Genomic DNA, 21,519 nt, shown 5'->3' on the forward strand with positions numbered 1-21,519 from the left:
CATAAGAAATACTACAAGACATTCTAAAAAGACCGTTGGCTTTTAAAACAAAAATAACAATCGGATTATTGTGTTTATTACATATGAAGAAGCTAGCTATAAGGCAGCTGGAGTACAGTGGGTGCGAGAGGAGCACATGGAGTTCGACTGTCATCTGCCTTACAGCATTCATGAAATAGCGTCCTAGTACATGGGCATTTAAAGACACGTGCTGTAATCTCTAGAGAAACCCTGGGAAAAATAGACATAACACAAAGAGGTATAGCTAAAAAGTCAACGCTGGAGAGAAAAATAGAATACAAAGTAAGCGTGGTTTATCCAAAAGAATGCAGACACGGAGGAGCAAAGAAGCAACAAGTAACAAAATGGGAAACTTAAAACCAGCCGTGTGAGTAACTGCATTGAATGCCGGTTTTCTATCTCTAGCAGTCACATATTTTACAGACTCCACAGGGCATCCACTGTCTTGATATCTCTGAGTATGGTCTCCGTGACAGTCTTACTGTTGTACAGTCTTTGTGGGGGGTTTTGTTGGTTTTAGTTTCTGGTTTTGTTTGCCGTATTATGCTGGCTGGACCCTCCAGTACAGGGTGGAATGGAAGTGGTAAGAGTTCTTCGGGCATGGCTAAAAGGAAAGAATAACAACCGAAGTGTTGGTGAGACCATGAAGCGGCTAGAACTGTACACATTTCTGGTGAGAGGAGAAAATGGGGTGACTGTTTTGGAGGACACTTTTGTATTTCCTTATTAAGTTAAACACACATCTGCCTTGTAACTCAGCAATTCCACCCTTAAGTATTCGCCCAAGAGAAATTAAAGTATGTGTTTAGAGAAAACTTGTGCAAAAATGCTGTATTCATAATAGCCAAGAACTTGAAACAACCCAGATACCACTCAGCATAGCAATGGCAAAGTGTGCTGTGGTCACACGGTGGAGCACCATACAGCAGTAGAAAAGGATTAGCTACCAAATAACATAGTTTAGTTTCAAAAACATGGTTAAATGGAAATAGCTAGATACAAGAGCACATACTTTATTATTCCATTTATGTGAAATCCAAGAACAAGCAAAATTAACCTATGAAGTACAAGTCAGAAATGGCTTGCCTGGGGTGGGTTTAAGGCGTAACTAGAAATGGGCATAAGGGAACTTTCTGGGGTTATGGAAATGTTCTTTATCTTGTTTTGGGCAGTAGTTACACGAGCATATGAAACATCAAAACCCTATACTGCATTTTGTTATTTGTTAATTATACTTCAGTAAAATATATGTATGCATTTATATATGACATTTTAAAGCCCTGTGTTACAGGTACTGAAGTTATTCCTGGTTTTCAAGTGAGAACTGAGGCAAAGAGAGGTTAATTGACTTGCCCAGTTGGTGGCAAAACTAATAAACAGACCTGGGTAGTCTGGCTTAAAAGTCTGCAGCCTTAGTGAGTGTGCTGTTGCCTCATATCCTTGCCCAGAAATTCTACTTTAGGACTTTATTCTTCTGATAAGCTCACATAAGATCCAAGCAGCAAGGTTAGTAACTGTACGAGGTCGGTAATGCAGCACTGGGGATTAGTAGGGGTCTGATTATATTATTCATAGTGCAGCCTCTCAATACACTATGATACAGGGGAAAGGACCTGCTTGAGAAAACTGTATATACTTACATTGGATGACCTCATGGGGTACAGAATGAAAAAACTCGGAGCTATGTACCAGAGTCTACCATCTGTGTTAAAAATAAATAAAGGAGGTTGTAGGGGAAACTATACACATACGCTTATAGAAACCTCACGTGTGTCTGAGAGGAGACCTGAGCCACAGATGGGATGGTTTCCGGGAAGAGGAGTTGAGTGGCCGGGGCAGGGGTGGGGAGGAGACGTTCAGTGCAGCATACCTGTCCTGTGCATTGTGGGAACGCAGCATATGAACGTGTTGTCTATTCAGAGAAGTAATGACTACAGTTACGACGTGGAAATGACTGAAGTAGCTCATCACACACACGGTTGCCTGAGCTGACAGAAGCCTGCCTCAGACTTCTTAGAACCTCCCTGTCACCTGTCAACAGCCTGTGGCTTGGGTGTGTCAGCCTCAGAGTGTCCCTTCCCACGCGTCAGGCCTGCCTGTCTTTCTCCATGATCACCTCAGGGCCTCCGAGCTTGCTCCTTTCCCCAGTTCTTTTTTCTCTCCTGTTCCATCTTGTCCGAGCTGTCACAGCACTTAGCATTCCGCAGGTTTTGCCTCAAAATCCATTTCCACTTCTGCCCTGTAAGGTCCTTCAAACAGACATTCATCTCACTCATCCCTGGGTTATTAAGGGCTTAGTGTCTGGCAGGAGGACCCTGAAGGCCTGTGTGCTTCCAGAATACGCCTTTGAAACAAGGCTGATGACACCATCCCTTCCTCCCCCTCAGGGGCTCCCCTTCATTTCAGCTGTCTTTCCCAAAACGTCATCTGTGAGATGACTTTAGATGGTGCCCAGATGAACATTTTACATTTAAATTGTGAAGTATTGTATTATCTGTTAGGTAAAATAAAAGTAGTCCATGTGAACCCTGTGGGTTTTTATATTAACCAATATTATTGCTTAGAAAAGTTGAAGTTAAAAAATATAGAAGAGTGAATTTTTACAGTATTCAGTAGTAACAGAAATGAGAGAGAGATAAGGCAGAACTGGTGACAGTGAGGCTCGGCCTCCCAGGAGATGCTGACTTACAGGAAACGGGGCCCGCCCCGAGCACACGCTCGTAAGTGTGAAGACGCAGCCTCACACTGACCTCCTTCCCCACCGGCTGTCCGGCCTGCCTGGAGCCTCCTCTGTGGTTACCTGCCTGCGCTCCGGCCCCGCCCCACCGCGCCCTGTCTCACTCTGCAGACCAGAGATTCTCCTTGCGTGTTCCCCATTCACAGTTCTGTGTTTTTATTGCTGCTGTTTCTCTTTGTGGCCTGTGACCCGCTCCTACCTCAAGTCCTGTTGCTGAGCATCTGCTGGGCAGATTCCCTCCTTAAACTTCTGGGTTCAGCTCAAAGTTCACTGCTTCTCATTAAGTCCTCCCTAGGGTACTAGTTTTCTGTTGTTGCTGCAACAGATTACAGCAAACTTAGTCACTTGCAAGAGCACAAATTTATTGTTATATGGTTCTGGAAGTCCAAAGTCTGGAATCAGTGTCACTGGTCTAAAGTCAAGGTATTGGCCGGGCTGGTTCTCCCCAGGGGCTCTGAGCAAGGAATAGGCTTCCTTGCCTTTTTCATCTTCTCGGGGCTTTCTTTCATCTATCCTCCCACACCTGGCACCTGGCATTACCGCTCTCCCGGGTACTTTTTCCCCCCAGTGTAGACGGTCTCTGTTGGCAGGTGTTAAGAGTGCAAAATAGTAAGTCCAGAGGGATGGGGAAGGCTCTTCCTCCCCATGTGACGGCCCTGAAACCAAGCCAGTGGGGTGGAAGCACTTGACCTTGGCCACTTTGGGCCCAGCACCCTCTGGAGAGCAAGCTCCCCGGCAGGAGGGCTCCTCACACCACAGAGGAAGGAAGGGAGCAGCACCCTGGAAGATGCCTTTCTTTCATCTTCAGGACACATCATTCTGGTCTCCACTTCTATCTTATGCCACCTTCTCTGGCTTTGACTTCCCTTGGTCTTCTTATAAGGACCCTTGTGATTACCCAGGGCCCGCCTGGGTAGTTCAGAATCCTTACCCCGTCCCAGGAGTCCTAACCTGATTGCATCCGTGAGGTCCCATCTGCTGTGGAAGGTGACATATTCACAGGTTCTAGGCTTGGGGTGTGGACATCCTGCTGGGAGGGAGGACCAGGCATCACCCAGCCCCCCGGCACCTGGCGCCGCCACCCTCCTGGACGCTTCGATTTGGCTTTACCTCTGCTCCCGCAGCTCTCTGCTCCTCCTCGTATCTCATTGAGTGTCTGCCCTGTAACCATCTGTTCACCTGACCGGTCCTCCCACTGTGAGCCTCCTGGGGGGCAGGGGTGGGGTTGCACTCGTCTTGTCTCTACAGCAGGAGGCATTTGTGGGAGTGTGCCGCCTAGGACCAGATGGCCTGGGGTGCTGCATTTCAGGGACAGGCTCTGGGGCCCGGCCACTGGTGTGGATCCTTTCTGTACCACCCACTCCTCTGTTCCCTCCATGTCTTGTGGTCCAAGTGGTGATGAAGAATCGAACCCAACCCAGAGGCCCACAGTGAGGACTGTGGGTCACAGGTGTAAAGCGGGAGCACCTGCTGATAAGGAGCGTTGTCGGGCGGCCAGCCCTGTCGTGTGAAGGTTGCTTTTACTGTAAATGATGGGAAAGGCTTTTCCATTATGTAAGTTATTCTTGACAAACTTAGGAAAGGCTAAACTCTTATTAAATTTAATTATCTTTAAGTTTAAAGTAATGTTCTCCTCAACTTTAAATATTTTCGGAGAAGTTTTTAGAATGACAAAGATGTAGAAAGCACTAAAGGATTTGCTTAGAGGGACCATGAACCTGTGGAGCAAACCATCTAGTGTGCACCCTTCTCCGCGAAGCGGGCAGGAGCTGCTTAGAAGGAGACCCTGTGCAGAGTGGCCCATTCATGGCACCTTAACCCTTACATCTTGTTAGTCTGAGAGAGTTTAAAGATATGTGTGACTGTGGAAGCCACATGAGTAACTGGATTTATGGACCCTCAGAGACTTCCTCAAAAGGAACCACATACTATGATGGGGATGACTGTCCCACGTGTCACTCCAGGAAAAGGGCCTGGAGGTCGTGGAGTGTGATGGCCGGGCACACCGATGCTCTAGGAGCACTAAACAAGTCTACTGCAGTTGAAGGAACAAGAATTTTAAAACCCCTTGTAGCCAGGACTCTCATTGGGAACCCATACTCTGACCAAAGATCATGACTACTTGGTATGCAGGAAAGTCGTATTTTTAGAGTGTCATGAAAAATGGAGAAGTATATGAAAGGCATTCTAGCTTTAGGAAGTAATGCTAGTAGGGATTTCAGATTAAAGAGGTAATAGGAGCTGCCTAGGCAGTGAAGAGAGATGGTTTAGGGGTGAAAAATAAGGTTATCAGACAAGTAAATGGCAGGCTGGAAAATAAAAATGTATCATTTGGATGGCAGGAAGCCATCGCCTGTTTTTCAGAAAGCAAGATGTTGAAGTTACCATACCCTCCGCATCATTTAACGTGAACATTAAAGGAGTGATCCTGGAGTTGAAGTGACAGCAGGATGGAAAATTGTAGTCTTCCTGCCCAAAGAATAGGGTCTAATTTATGAGTTTATTTCAGAGGTTGTGGTTCAAGTGTAGATTAAATACAAAATGAAGAATCAGACAGTTCTGTCAAGTCAGATGGAAGCAACAAAGGACGAAGAGTGGTCGCAGGCCAGTTTCCATCCTGTGGAAGGCAGGCACAGCGCTCTGACGGAGAACTGTTGTGGGGATGGAGTGGAAGTAAGCCCTGTCTTCACCACGTTCCGAGTGAGATGGTGATGAAGTGTCGAGATTATACACTCGTGTTGAGGTCGGTCCAGTTTAGGAGAGTGCTGTCCTCCACAGATCGAAACCTGCAACTATGGGACGGGATTCATCCCGGTGAGTGATGGAGGTGGCCTCTGCACAGGGCTGGCCAGGGCCAGGGCGCCGTAGGAGCTGCCCGGGAGAGACGAGGGCAACACCCCCTCCCGTGTTATCCCTGAGTCCAGGTATCACCGCTGTGTACGCTGACCGAATCCAGCAGCTGAAGAGGGCTGAGGGAGGATGGTTCTCACAGATGTGATGGCCCAAGGCCTCAGGTTCTCAGTGCTAGGGGGTGAGGGTGGCGGTTGCAGCTCAGGGGTAGCACGCATGCTTAGCACACATGATGTCTTGGATTCTATCCCCAGTACTACTTCCATTAAAAAAAAATCAGCAGAGATGCCTGTCGCAGTAAGGAGGCATCACGGGGCTCAGAGAGGAGAGGTGAGGGAGGTGTGTGCACGTCTCGCTGTGGCCGCCTGAGCTGGGGCCCGGAGGTCGGGAAGCCAGTGGCAGAGAGCCCTGCCCTGGCAGGGGCACAGAGGTCTGGGCAATGGAGGGACCTGGAGCTCTTCACTGCCACTCCAGACTTTGCCTGTCATGTTGGCTTGCGTTGGGTTAGAGCTGGTGGCTGTGCAGGAGCTGGGAACAGGGACTCCCCAGACATCGGACATCGTCGGCCCTACAGGCTGAACCGCACCCCTCACACCCTGGCTGCCAATAAAGAGCTGGAGCCCCAGGAACCTCAGCTCTGCGCTTCAGAGCACTTCTCACCTTGCCCTGCAGGAGTGCTCGGCCGGGGCGCCCTGGGGCCAGGGAAAGGACACAGAGTAGCTCGTGGCAGCGTGGGAACGTCTTGTCAGAACTGCAGGATAGCAGGCAGGGAGATGAGGAGGGGGGCAGCGAGGCCCCTGCCTTCAGGGACCGTGCGTTTCTCATGGGTGAGTCAGGCATAGAACAGGTGAATATTAAAATAAATAAGCCATTCAGACATGGTACAGACCTCGCAGCGGGGGCCCTAAAGTCAAAATGTGTGTGTGTGTGTGTTGCAGAGTGAAGTTGGGGTGCAGGGCTGCCCAGCTTGGGTTTCCGTGATGGTTGGCAGTTGAGCTAAGACCTAAAGAATGAGGAGCATTTAGCCAAGGGAAGAATATTCAAGGAGATGGGACAGTCGGCATGGAGGTAGAAACAGGAACAGTTGGAAGGATTTGACTCTGGGAGGAAGAGCCCAATTTGGTGGCTGCAGTGGCCCAGGAAGGGTGTGCTGGGATCATGAGCAGGGCAGTGGCAATGGGTGAATCAGAGAAAAGACATCTCTGACTCAGCAGCGTCAAAAAAGTGGAAATCACAGTTGGTATGAGTAGAAATTGGCTTATTCTCAAGCGGGGAGGGGTGACTGGGGGATATTTGGGGGGACTTAGGGCTTGTAACCTCTGTTTTCTGTGAGAAGGCTGAAAAGAGCTGTTGCCCGGAAAAGTGGGATAGCAGGAGGTAGCAGGGAGCTGGAAAAAAGTCGTTAAGAGTGTGGACTAATTGCTGTGTGGAATACGAGGTCTGAGGCAGGTCCAGCTGAAGCAGGATAGTCTTCACACTGGTCCACGTAGCTCTGTGAAGTTCCTCCAGCAAAGTGGCCACCCCGCCTGTGTGCAGAAGAAGGCGGTAGAGTTTTTTGTGGGTGGTTGAGACAGGACAGATGAGATTCCTAAGGAACTGGTAGTGTGGGCAAGTGGCGCTGAGGATAAAAGGACAAGCGGCCAACAGACCCTGGTGCCAGGAGACCCACGTGGAGAGCTTTGGACACAACAGGACCTCAGCGTCGGCAGCAAGGAGTTGAGTTGCGAGTGACCTTGGAGGGGAGGTGGCAGGATGCTCTAGGGTCAGAGACGAGGAGTTGGGTTTAATCCTTTAAGATACTTTCATTGCTTTACAGCTGCCATTTTGTCTTTTCTCTTGAGTAATGAATCTGTGCTTTCATCAAAGGCGAAACGGTTAGCAGGTAGACTGAACTTCAGCCAATTCTGGTCCAGTAGTGAAGCGTTCCCTTTTCATTGTTGCCTGTAGCTTTGCCAGCTTTCTGTCTACTTGAAGCACATTTCTTCTCTTGCTCTTTGAGCAGCCAAAACAGGCGTGTTGGGCGCGTTGGCTCAGTTAATGGGTCTCTGTCAGATGCCCTTTGTCACTTCTAAATCTAACACCACAGCCGTACTTGACGGAGCTTTGTGTTGCAAGCTTTTAGGACTAATTGCAAAGTCCACATTAAAACATTTCCTGAAGCTACTTTAAAAAAAATACTCATAATACCTTGCATAGGGTTAGTGCTTTACAGTTTGCAGAGCACTTTCACGTACATCGTATCATTTAATCTCCATAATAAACAAGACTTTCTGCGATGCTTCAGTCTTTCCTAAGTGAGAAATCGTGTTGCTCATCCTGATTTAATCATAATGAGTCGCCAAAAGTTCTTGATGCGGTAACCATTTATGGAGCACCTTCTGTGCATAAAGCACTTTGCTAAGGATACCAAGGGGTAAGTTTCCAGTAAATAAATATCCAGTAAGTAGTTGCTATCTGATACCTGCGATCTTGCTTCCTCCTTCACTTCCCCTTCCTTATCACAGTCACCCACAAATTTATATAAATATTAATAGGAATTTATTGTATCAGAGTTTGCTTTTAAAACTGAGAATTCTGATACTTTTCTAAGCTCAGTAGTACTTCAGAAAGTCATTTTCTACTTGCACTTTCTTGAAAATTATGTATCTGTCACTTGACTCTCGAAAATATTTCAGATCCAGCATATTTGAAAATGTCTAGCCATTGAGTTCGTTGTCATGATTAGGATGATTAGGGTCTGATTCCAAGAGTACAACTTAACCCTTGGCCCCAGGAGACTTACTCAGTGGAAAAGAAGACATAATCATCTCCGGGTTCTTGAGCCAGACTGGAACATGTTGAGGAGACTGAGAGACAAAGGACTTCCGGGAGAGCGCTTTGTGGGTAGGATGAGGAATAGAAGATAGCCCAGGAGCCCCTAGAATGTCCAGGCACATATTCCGGGTCAACTTGGCTCCTCAGAGAGTCTCCAAACCCCCACCCCCTAAAAAATAATAGGAACCCCTGCCTTCAAAGGCCCCCGAGTAGAGTGGTCCCTCAGAGTGAGCAGTAAGCCCTGCGTGTCATTGTTCCTGCCCCCGTTGAGGGCGGGACAGGCCCTGAGGACTGATGGGGGCAGCTCAGCTGAGGGGCTGCTCTGTTCCTGGAATACAGAGGTGGTGAGCCGGGGTGGGGGGTGTCGCTTCTCCAGCTGTCTCCTGCTTCTTGTTTGGCAGAAGTCTGGTATTATGCTAGCTCTTTTTGTGGTTGTGTGGCTTGGGAATGGCGTGAGGACAAACCCTTGTTACTAGCGCACTCATTTCCTGAACACACAGGTTTTTTTAGAAAGTTTTCCCATGGTGCCATCTTTTTAAATAACAGCTTCTGTATATTACAAAGGAGGCTGATGTCTGGGTCAGATCATCTCTTGGTCCCTTGCTATGGCACATAGGCAGTCACAAGCCAAAGAACCCTTCCTTCTTGGTGCTGGACAGATGTGCCCAATACTGAATTTTGACACAGAACATGCAGCCAGCATCTGAGCATCTCCTAAATACTCCAGGGAGGACCACAAGTAGGATAGAGTGTGGAGTGGGGGTTGGAGCGTAAAGTCTAACTGGTGATTCCGATGGGGGCTGGTGACGTGCTTTAAATAACTGTATTCTGATCATTTAGGTCTCTCTTTATAGGGCATCTTTTATGACCAAGACTGTCCAGTACCAAAACGAGCTACATAAATTCCTAATCTGGGATACAGCTGGACAAGAACGAGTAAGTCACTCTTTCATTTGCTGTGTGTTTTTCTGAGGCTCACATTGCAGCTCCAGTGAAGCTGCCGACACTCCTGTCACCCTGCATCGCTCGCGGCTCTTCTCTGTGCCGGAGGCACGTTGATTGCCGTTTGCGTCGGCCAGCCCTTACCTTTTCCGTCAGAGCCACAAAATCCGCTGATGAGGAAAGTGGAAATGGGCGCTGAGGGCATCTTTATCCTTTCCAGTGTCTTCAAGTAAATGCTGACCAATAGGCCTGATAAAACCCTGCTCAGAGCATTGTGTTTGTACTTCAGGGCTCCACCCTCAAGCAAAGATAGAAAAGCATTAGTGGTTAAAAAGGAAGAGTTAAGCACATCTCATTTATAGCTGCTGTTTAAAAGCTAAAGAGGGAGCTTTACAGCATATAAAGTTTGAGATTTAAGTAAAACGAATGAGCGAACACAGTACCGTGCAATGGATACCTAATAAGTGCCTGATGATAAAGTTGTCCGTGACGGCTATCTGCCTGAGGAAGGGCCTGGACCAGAAGTGGGACCCGGGCCACTGCAGCACCGTGCAGATTGGGGTTTGGGGACGCCCACCCAAGTCGGACGGGCTGGGAAGGCGGGAAAGGAACCAGACACTTGCCTGCTGCCTCATTATCCCTCTGGGTCCTCAGTCTGACTTCCCTGTCGAGGTGTGTCTGGCATCTACCCCATTATTCAGCTACTGTTTAATTTCGTTTTCAAGCAGTGCTATCAGAACAGAACATCTGATGGATGCATGGCACTATCTTAAGCTCTTAGAAGTATAGCAGGAGTGATCAGGAGAGACCGTCTGTCATCACGGTCTTATCTAAGACAGTGTAGCTGCTGCGTACGGTGTAAAGTCTGACAAGAATCATCGACAAAGGGAAGAAAACAAAACGAGCCATTACCGTTGTCCTAGATGGACAGCGTGTATCTGTACAGACTTAATGTCTTACGTTTGCTCTGTTTGGTTTCTTCTGTTTTTTTTTAAATGCCTGAGGTCATGCCCTGTGTCCAGTTCCTCACCTGCCGTGCGTCCGCTTAGCTCCCCACTGCCCCTGCGTCGTTGGACGTGCTCCAGTGGGGCTGGGCCTTTGCTGCCCATCACTCCTCCATCCCTCAGGAGGGCTGCTTCCCAGAGTCTTCCGGAATTTATCTGCAGACCCAGCCCTGGCATCTGTCCTGTTAGCCACGAACTCGTGGCTCTTCACACTAGTAATATCTGTGCCCTTTCACTGAATCCCACGTGTCCGTTACCCCTCCCATATATTTGATGATACAGTAAAACCCTCATCATAAAGAATCATACTCTGATATAGATTCCATTATGCTTGAATGAGAGTCTGTCCCTCCCGGTAGACACGTGATGTATAACATCTCTTCTTTCTGGAACATAAAAGAAGAATAACAGAGGCTTATGCCTCTCCCTTACCTGCTACAGTAATAGCAGGATACTGTGAAGGTTTGTACTTAGCTGGTTTGCCTGCCTGTTGTTTCTTTCCCCGCTCCTAATTGGTTCTGCACCAGGAACAGTTGCTCGGAGACGCAGATCTGCCTCACCCCAACTTGAAGCTCATCCCTTAACCCTCCAGGGGCTCGCCCAGGGAATGCACACGAGGCTGGCCAGGCTCCCGAGAACTGCCCGGCAGAACCCCGCGTGGTGGACAGTCAGGAGAGGGCGCCAGCGGCGAGCCCTCGCTCCAGCTGGTTGCTGCCAGACAAAAGTTCACGTCCAAGGTTGCCAGATCAGTGTTTAAGGAGAGCTAAACATCTGACAGCTACTCACAAACTGTTTGAAATGCTGTGAGGGTCATGGCAGGCACATCTGTGAGCTTGTCCTGCCGGTTTGTCCTGGGTAAGGCCTTTAAGATGGGCCCTGGCTGTGCCAACTTCGGCCAGGCTCTCCATCCCTCCTCCTCCCACCAGTTTATCCTCTAGGACCAAACTGCTTAGAGTTCTCCAATGCGCCGTGCAAGCCCTACCCTCACACCACGTCCTGTTGTCCCCTTTGCTTGGAGTGCCCTCCCTCCCACCGTCAGCCTAGAAAACGCATGGGCAAATGTCTCCTCGGGGGCTTTCCTCACCAGCCCCGCTTTTCTCAGACAAGTCACCATGGGCCATACGCCCACCTTGCTCAGACCTGAGCCTGAACTCCTTTGATTCCACTGCCCCTTATTCAGTCTCCTCGGGACCCTCCTTCCAAGTCGTAGTTGGGAATACTCCTCCTGATGCTCTCCCCAGGGACAGTCCACTGTAGGAGCCAGGACCAGCACAGGGCCTGGCCCAGAGCTGCTGCTCAGATACTGGTTGGACCAATTAGCATATTTTGTGTGTCCTGAACAGCCTTGTGCTTTCCTCACCCACGGGCTTGTCATCTGTCCCCTTGTTTGTTTATCTTGTTAGACTGTGAGCTCCTTGGGGGCAGGGAGTGTCTTCATGTCTGTGCTCCTAGCCCCTGGTGCACAATATTATTGCCAGCGGATATATGTCAGTTGATGGCCAGCCCTACTTTGGCATAGGTAAGGAGGGCCAGATCCTCCGCCTGCTTTTACCATGTGAGTATTGCATGCCTCAAGTTAAACATTTCTGCTATTTGCATATTCATTATTCAATTCTCTATAGTAATAAGGTGTATTACGGCACCAAAAGTCAACACAAAATGACAACCCTTATGATGAACTGGCTGTTCAGACCTTATCCCCATTTGACCCTGGCATTTGTTGCTGTGTGTAGTTTTCACATGTGGGTTGTCTTTCCTATGGTCCAGTCACATTGATTGTAAAGCGATTTCGTTAAGCCAATGAAAATAACTTAGGAGAGCTTCACAGATGTCACACAAGGCCACTGATGGTAGGGATCCTGTTAAATTAAACGAAGGGAAAGCTACTGATCAGGATGATGATACACGTGCTTCAGAAGATAATGATTTGTGTATCAAAAGATTGTGAGGCCTAGGGAAAACCGATGGAGTCCTCAAATATTTTGTAGAAGTTCCCTTTTTGTGATAGGACTAGGAGAGGCAAACGTGAAATGAAAGATAGATACCACATTGTGCTAGCATATGGTTTTATCAGAAGAATCACGGTCAAGTGATCAATCACCTTTGATTCTGTGTTCACTCAGGAAGCTAGCTCCTTGTTGCAATAGTAAACCTAAATTTTTTCCTAACATCAGATAAAATGAAACTTGTTTTCATAATTTTTTTGTTTAGATAGAGCCTTTGTCAGACCTCTTCATCCCTGTTGGCTATCCTAAATGAATTCATTATAAGTGACCTTTGCCCACCAGTCATCCTTCACTAACAGGGACCCCTGTGGTGGCATGGAGACAGACCCAGCCTCGTGCACAGACAAGCACCTCGGGTCCGCGTCATTAATGCACAAGGAGTGTAGCAGCAGCATCTCAGATACGTGCCAGCTGTCTGTGATCATGTAAGAGCAAGCTTCTTAACCAAAGTCTATTAGACACTGCATCCAGTCCTTGAAGATTTATGTCCCTGAATCTTAATGTGGTTTTTCCTGATGGCTGTTTCTAGAGGTCAGAGCACCAGGAAGACATGGACTTGTTCATTGTCATAGTGGCCATGTAAGGAGTGGTTCTCACATTTGAAATCAGGAAGAGGTAGCTTAATGTCTAGAGCCTGAGTCAACACTGTGGCCTGCAAGGCAAACCCAGCTTGCTGCCTGTTTTCATAAATAAAGTTTTATTGGAACACAGCCATGCTTATTTGTTTACATATTGTCTATGGCTACGTTTACTCCTTCATGGTAGAGCTGAGTAGTTGCGACAGAGATATATAATCCACAAAGCGTAAAATATTTACTGTCTTGTCCCTTCCAGAAAAAGTTTGCCAACCCCTGATCTAGAGCCAGAGTGGGAACAGAAATGTGCTGACACCGTCTGAGTGTCTTTTTAAGCTGCCACCTTCTTTCTTTACACCAAAAGGACATGGAAAGAGATTCGTAATGGTGGAATGGCTTGTAACAGGCTAACAGTTATATATGAACTCTGGGCAAAACATTAAAAGGCAACTGTCTGAAGGCACTGCCAGGAAACCAGATGCAGTCAGAGACGGAAAAGACAAGAGCACTGGGTGAGGCTCGCATTTTGTGGCTTTTCCCCAGAGGCCTCTCCCTCGTCCTCGCAGTGCAGGGTAGCTGGGACTTTCCAGCTTGTGGAACCTGAGGACAGAGTTTAAGGTTGCGAGAGCAGCCGGAAAAAGAGGAGGCAAATCCCAGAGAAGATGGATCCGACAAGGAAGGAAGCCCCCAAAATCTGCCTATAAATTCTCTTCAAGGCTTTTCTCAACTCCCCAAATTATGGCTGCACAGGAGAGGTGCTAAGGAGCCCAGCAGAAAGCACCGCTGGAGGCGGTACAAGGCCAAGCGGAGACCCTCACCGGCCGGGGAGGCTGTGGAGTTCAGTCCTGCCATGGGGAGGGGTTGGCACTCACCTTGGGCTTCCCTTGAAACTTCAGAAGGCCTGTGTCTTAGGAGGAGAGACCACGTCCTAGGACTAAAGACAGACCTGAGTCCGTCCACCCTAACCACGAGTAAAACCAGCCTCAGGGTGATTAGCCAGGATTTTAACACTGAATTCAGCGAAGATGACCGAAACTAGACAGTCTAAATATGTTCAGAGATTTAAAGGAAAAGTAGTCTCCTCTACTTAAGTACAGATGGGGAATCTCGCACAGGATGGCAACTAACAATCAGACGGAAATGCTGAAACTCAAAACTGTAATACTGAAAAAGGAAAATCCACTGGATAGGTGACAAAACAACTTAACCAATCAGAAGGACAGAGGAAGCGTGGAAAACTATGAACATAGTCTTAGTAGCATAGGGACGAAGTCAAACAGTCTAACATGTGTAGCTGGAGACCCAGCAGTTATGAAGGGGGGCGGGACAGGAAAAAAGATGCTTCTAGAAATATGGCTGAAAATTTCCCAAATTTGAAGGAATGTATCAACGCAAATCTAAGAGTTTAGCAAACCCATAAGTACGGAGAAAACCTTATCTGGGTCCATCATAGTCAAACTGCTGAAAGCCAAAGTTAGGGAGAAGAGTCTTGAAATCAGAGCTGAGCGTGTAGACACATCGCACACAGGGACCACCAGCGAGCGCAGTGAGCGCTGCGGCCTCCAGGCCCTCCAGGCCGCCGGGGGGGGGGGGTGCGGGTGCGCGGGAGGGTGTCTTTAAAGTGCCGAAAGCAAAAAAAGAGAAAAAAAGTCTGCCAAAATTCTTTCAAATACGAAGTCAAAGAAATGACACTTTTAGAAGAACAAAAATTGAGAGGATTTAGCAGCCACAATCCCAGAACGTTGTCCAGGCTGAAGGGAAATGGCACCAGATGGTCAGTCAGATCCAGAGCGAGGAATAACCACTAGAAATGGTAAATACAAATAGCCGTCTTTTTTCTTCTTACTTCAACGGCTACAGGCTATTTAATGCAAAAATTGTGATATTAGATTGTATGGCTTACAGTATAGATATATAGGTGTAATATGTAGACATAAAACATCTGACAGCAGCACAGTGGAATAAAGAGAGCTAGCCCCTCGCAAGATTCTGGTCTTTTACGTGAGGTGGTGCATTTTAAATTCTGAGTCAACTGTGAGAAGAGTATATTATATGTACAGGAGCAGACACTTAAAAAGTAATACAAGAAAGTATAGCTAAAAAACCAGTGGACAAATTAATACATTAAAGTCAAGTACTAAAATGTATTCAGTTAATGCAAAAAGAAAGGAAGAACAAAGGTTTGTTTTTGTTTTTGTTTTTTTAATGGAACAAATAGCAAAATGGTATGCCTAATATCAGTAAACACCAAATATATTAGAGAATCCATTAAATGTGAAGGGACTGAACATTCCATTTAAAGGGCGGAGGTTGTCAGGTTGCATCAAATACCAGGATCCAACAACATGCTGGTTATGAAGATTACCTTACATATAAAGCCAGAGGTGGCTTGAGAATAAGAGAGAGGAAGAGGATATTAAATGCAGACCGTAAGCGAAAGAAAACCATTGTGGTTATATCAATATCAATAAATACCAATAAAATAGACTTGAAGACAAGAGTTATTATCAAGGATAAACGAGGGGCATGAAAAGAGAGGCATTAGGGAACTTCCCCCTTTTTTACTTTTTTTAAATAATTTTTTTCATCTTTATTTTATTTATTTTTTTAATTATTTTAATGGTGACACTGGGGTTGAACCTGAGACCTTGCACATGCTAAGCATGCCCTGTACCACGGAGCTTTGCCCCATCCCCAGGAACTTTCTGTGTTGACAGAAATGTTTTAGGTCGCAGTGGGGTGGTGCTTATTAGATGGATGTATACATACACATTTGTCATTTTACCAGAATGTAAGGCCTTTTATCAAACTTAAGGTCTTTGCACTTTTTTGCTTGAATTTTAACTTACAAATTTGAATACCAAACAGACAAGCCAACCAACCAGTCACCCTGTAAACGGTGTTGCCAGCATAATGCATCGGAAGTGAAGGCTGACATCACTTCCTTCGCTCCATCCGTGGGCTCCTGGTGCTCTTACCCCATGGAAGGCAATCCAAAGTCTTTTCCACCTAATAATCTAGGTTTTTCTGAATTTTTATTTATTTATTATTGTATTTTTTTTTGGCAGGGGGGAAGTAATTAGGTTTTATTACTTATTTTAGAGGAGGTACTGGGGATTGAACCCAGGACCTTGTGCATACTAAGCATGCACTCTACCACTTGAGCTGTACCCTCCCCTCAACGATCTAGTTTTTTTTAAAGTTGCTCACAACCTTTATTATTATTTTTTCCTCTCTGAAGTGTAACATTTTGTTGAAAGTCATCAGGCTTTCACCCCAGAGGCAGGGATCTTCCTCACTGAGACGAGTCAAACTTCGTATGTGTAGATGTCTGGGTCTCGCATTTAGATTGACGTCACCCTGTCCCTAAGCCGTTCTTACTCACCACTTCTTGCTTATCTACACTGTGCTAGGCCCTTGGCCTAGAGATAAAACAGTGTACTGAATAGACATGCGCTCTTCCCTCCTGGAGTTCACAGTCATAATTTCACTTTCATTCATAAAATTCAGATTAATAGGAAAGTTTAAAAGCCAAAAGTTAAGCTAACTGGATAAGTTGCAGAATCTGTAATTCTGTATGTGGATTGTCCTGAGCTCACTTCTGATGGCAGCTCCTCCCTGTGTTTTGGTGGGGAAGACACAGAACAGAGAGCAGGAGGGGAGCCCAGTGGTATCTGTCACATCATACGTAGGGTTGAAGTGTCAAGGTCGAGTGTAAGACAGCAATCAAGCAGAGGTGAAACTCCTGTCTGTAAACACGGGCGTCGCATTCACTGAGCAGGATGCTCCCTCCACACGTGCACGTGCCAGGGAGCCAAGCTTGGCTGGGAAGAGCCTCCCACTTTCCACCCTGCACTCATCGAGAGAAACAGCCTGCTAAATCAGCCTCACTGTTCAAATGGTGCCTCCTCTCGCGTTCCTTCTCCTCCCTCCCTTTTGTACGTGGACGTGGACGGGGTGGGGGGCAATTGGTGGGAAGGTGCCCGGCATACAGAGTTAGATTCATGTAAATGAGATGAGATATGGACCCGCACTTGGGAATTGCCACATGCATGGAGATATCAAAAAAGCGAGTTACAAGCTCATCCGAGTCATGCATGTAAATGTGTCCTCAATTCTGTGCACAATCAGCATTTAGATTGCAGGGCTGTCTTTACGACACCCAAATGCAGCCACTTCTCTGGAGAACTATTTACCACATCGGTTTTATCTCCTTGATAGTTTGGGAAGCCAAAGTTTAAAGGACTGTTGAACAAATGAATTTGGGAATTATAGCATTGAGTTCAATTAAAAAGCCTTTTTAGCTGAAACAATTGTTTATAGCACCATATTTAATTCCTATAAAACTGTATTCTAAACTACCTTCTGAAAGGCATTTCAGTGTTACACTGAAAGTTTTTGCCTTTGGTAATTACTGGTTCATTTGCTTTAAAGCATCATGTCATCTTCTTTGGCTTAAGAGAAAGATTACCTTTTGTGTAGGGATAATGGGCTTAAAAGTCTTTTAAGAAAACATATTTAACCAGTTTTCCCAATTTTGTTGTCTGTTTTTCCCTCTCCCCTGCAGTTTCGTGCCTTAGCACCCATGTACTATCGAGGGTCGGCCGCGGCTATAATTGTTTATGATATCACAAAAGAAGTAAGACCTGCATGCCGTTTTCTTTAGATTATTTTGAAAGCTCTGTTCTGGTGGCGTCGGTCTCCAGTTGCTGTCCTCCTTTGTGTTGCAGGAGACGTTTTCAACACTAAAGAACTGGGTAAAAGAGCTTCGACAGCACGGCCCGCCTAATATTGTAGTTGCCATTGCAGGAAATAAGTGTGATCTTATCGATGTAAGGTAAGTCCCCAGGACGGGAGATTACAGCGCTGATTGTGTGTTCCTTTTCTGGCAGAGCAGTATCCAATATAAGAATCTTGCTTTTATTTTATCTCTGACATTGAAAAATTCCTTTTTGTTGTTTGGTTGGAGTCCTGAAGTTTCAAACTCAAATTAAGAGTTTAGACATTTGGAGCTAATTAGGTTGTATTATATATATCAAGACAGGTGTGTAATTTATTTCAATGTCGGTTGCATCATACTTGTCATTATCTGAGATCAGTGTACCCCTCAGCTCCCATGACATAAGGATACTTGAATGGGGAAAGCATGTTTTCAGAAAAGCACATTTATTGGCAATTTCTCTGGACCATTTCCATGATTTCCAGAGCCAGGGCTTTTACTTTTGAAGGGAGAAACACCTCGGTCATTCTCTGATCATTTCATTAGATGCCTTGCTTACAGTCCCGAGTTCTGTTCTGTTTAGCAGAAACGGTACATTTGGGAGAACCACGTGTCCAGGCGCATTTGCCAGCCATTCGTGACTGCCTTTGTCGTCATAATCCGGTTCTTTACTGGGTCGATGGGGTAACAGTAAGCTCTTGATGGGTAGGATTTCTGACTTGCGATTTGTTGCCTTGCAGGGAAGTCACGGAGAGAGACGCTAAGGACTACGCCGACTCCATCCATGCAATTTTTGTAGAGACCAGCGCGAAAAATGCGATAAACATAAATGAACTCTTTATAGAAATTAGTGAGTATCTCTGTGCTTTATGGGTTTCCTCTGTGCAGAGCAGCTTAAAACAGAATTAGCTTGCTGGGTAGAATTTTCCCCATATGTGGAGTAGTTTCTGGTCTCTAATATTGTTCCCGGTGGAATGAGATTTGAGAATTTAAGAGTGACGGCAGGTTTTCACATCATGCTGTAATTGCTGGAGAGCTGCTGCTGCTGACTGTGGCCCTTCTAGAAAGAACCTTGCTGCTGAATAAATAATGTGCAGGGCCTCGAGGTCCTGGAAGCTGTCACCTCTCCGTCTTTCTCTCTTTAAATGTGTTTCAATTAGTTGTCCAAAGCCATTTAAAATGAACAAAGTAAATAAAGGGAAATGAAATGCGTGTGTAATTCCACTGGAAGGAAACCGTCAAAAATTAATACTAGGCACTCGCTCATGAAAGGTAAGACGGCTCCCCCCTTCCAGAAGTGTTGCTATGATGGCATTAGATGGGAGAGCGGGTGCTGGGTACCTTTGGGATCCTCTACAGATTGTATCTATGTTTATTCATTTCACTCAAATTCATCAAAATATTTATTGAGAGCTGTGCCGGGCTCAGGGGAGGCAGCGGTGAATGAGACCAGCGCGGCCCCCGCTGTCCCGGAGCGCACATTCTGTTGTGGGAGGTAGACAGCGAACACAAAGATGAGTGAGATCCTTTCAGGTGATGAGCGGTTGCAGGAAGAAAATAACACAGGGTGAAGTGAAAGAGTTTCTGCAGGTGATCAGGGAAGGCTTCTCTGAGGAGGTGATACTGGAGCTGAGATCTGATGGAGCATGTGTACAGAGACCTGGGATTCATGTTAACTGAACACATGAGACTTCTGGCTGGAGAACAGGAGAGAGCCAGCAAGGCACCATGACCTTGCTCATTGAGAGCCGCCGTCTAGGTGGGATCCGAGGTGACTGAAGCTGGAAGGGCACTTGGCCAATGTGAACTCCTGGCACTCTGCAGGGCCAGGCAGGGCCCCACCAGTGGAGCAGGCTCAGGGCAAGCGCTGAGACGTGGGGCTGCAGCGAGCCCGGGTGACCCTGACGGCCGGCAAGCGCAGGCCCGGCCCCAGCAGTTGGACACCCTGGAATGTAGGCTCCTGGTTGCTCAGTTGCTGGGGTTATTTTTGCTTTTGTTTTTATTTTGTGATGTTTTTAGTTTGTTCAGAGAACCAGAGATCTGAATTTTATGTAACACGTCACATTGTTTAGAATGGCCACTGATTCAAATATTTTCAGAGGAACGTGCAGGCCTCCCAAGCCCATGTGCCTCCAGGGTGGCCGCTGGACGGCTGGTTTGCAAGCTCAAGTCCAGCCCCTTCCTTTCAATGTTAAAAAGTCATGATATTCATTGTCTTCCTAGATTGTAAATAGCAGTTACCGAGATGCATTTTTGAAAGGCAACACGAAGCCAGTCAGGAATTTTTCACAGTTCAAGGTAAAATATCTAAGTGTGTGGTGTCATGAGTACTAAAGTTATCACTATTTTTTTAAAGTGCTCTTTAGCAGCATTAAAAACTGGAAGATAGTGAACTATACCAACAATGAAAATTCTTATATAAAAACTAGCCCTTACATACTCACTTTAACTGTGAAAAATAAAAAATACATATTCAAAAAGATTAGGAAAGTTTAGAGAGATGTAAAATGAGTTTATTATTTACTAGGTGTTGTGAAATCACTGATGCTCTGTTGAAGCATAAGCCACACACAGAAAAACGCTCACATCGGGGGGAGGGCTGAGCTCAGGGGTAGAGCGCATGCTTGGCATGCACAGGTCCTGGGTTCAATCCCCAGCACCTCCTCTAAACATAAATAAATAAACCTGGCTACCTCCTCTCCACCAAAACAAAATAAAACAAAAAAGTGCTCATATCAGAAGTATAAAGCTCAAGGGATTTTCACAGACCGAGTGCACCCCTATAACCAGCACCCAGGCCAGGAGCCTTGCCATCCCAGGGAGCCACCATCCCAACTGCTAACTCCTCTTGTTTTGCCAGGTTGTATACTTTTTTGCTTTTTAAAACATAGTGGATTTACTCCTTTGTGTCTGGCTTCTTTAGCGCACCATTGTATTTGGTAGGTGTGTCCACATCAGCAGGTGATTCATTCTCAGCACTTTGGAGTGTGTCCGAGGAGGGCGGGAGGGAGAAGACCACGGTGTGGTTACCCATGATGTCGAGAGGTGTTTGGGTGGTCGCTTCCAGTTTAGAGCTGTTACGAGCAGAACCTCTGTGGACATTCGGCTTCGTGTCCAGTATGTGCACAGCATGAACGCACTTTTGTTAGGTGTGTTTATACTCGGGAGAATTGCTGAGTCACTGGGTAGGCACGTGTTCAGGACAGTCTCCTGCCGAGCAGCCCCCGAGGGGCCCTGCCGGCCGCAGTCACGCCGGTGGTGGCTGAGGATGCCAGGGGTCCGGCCCGGGTGGGTAGGGCAGTGGTCTGCACTCACTGCGGTTCCTGAAGTTGAGCACTTTTCTGGATGTTTGTTTATATTTTTATAGTACCCAGCTATCCTCTTTGGTGAAGTTTTGCCTATTTTCCTGTTGGGTTTATCAGCCTTTTTCTTCCTGTTGATAGCTTGTTTTGGGCGTGAGTCTGTTGCTGACTATGTCTGTTGGAAAGACCTTCTGCTCTGTGGCTTGACTTTCACTTTGGAATCAGTTCTTTTAATGAATTGGAGCTTTTAATCTTAATATAATCCAGTTTATCCTTATTTTCCCTTTTGGCTAGCACTTTGGGGATCCTGTTTAAGAACTCCTTGACTATTCCCAGGTCATGAAGGTGTTCTCTGCTTTCTCCTAAAAGTATTTCAGAGATAGCCCTCTGATATCAGCTGTTTTTTAGTATCCATTTATTGAGAAATACAGAATGACAAGAGGCTTCTGTAAAGCTTTTAAATAAATTTGCAGTTTATTCAAAACAGCATCTCTGGGCATTTGGAAAGTGGTTGCAGGACACACTAGGGGGACACTTTCTAGCCCTGC

At 46.5% G+C, this 21,519-nt stretch overlaps 1 protein-coding gene across 1 annotated transcript in view; it reads left to right on the top strand.

Annotated features, from left to right (window-relative positions):
* RAB22A (RAB22A, member RAS oncogene family) overlaps positions 1–21,519 on the top strand; it is a 43,978-nt gene that overhangs the window by 20,110 nt on the left and 2,349 nt on the right. The window contains exons 3-6 of the mRNA XM_031687669.2: positions 9,277–9,358; positions 17,517–17,588; positions 17,680–17,786; positions 18,410–18,519. Of these exons, the coding sequence (XP_031543529.1) occupies positions 9,277–9,358; positions 17,517–17,588; positions 17,680–17,786; positions 18,410–18,519 (371 nt within the window). The remainder of the gene's footprint in view (positions 1–9,276; positions 9,359–17,516; positions 17,589–17,679; positions 17,787–18,409; positions 18,520–21,519) is intronic.

Source organism: Vicugna pacos, chromosome 19 (genome assembly GCF_048564905.1).
Source record: "Vicugna pacos chromosome 19, VicPac4, whole genome shotgun sequence".
Classification (NCBI taxonomy): Eukaryota; Metazoa; Chordata; class Mammalia; order Artiodactyla; family Camelidae; genus Vicugna; species Vicugna pacos.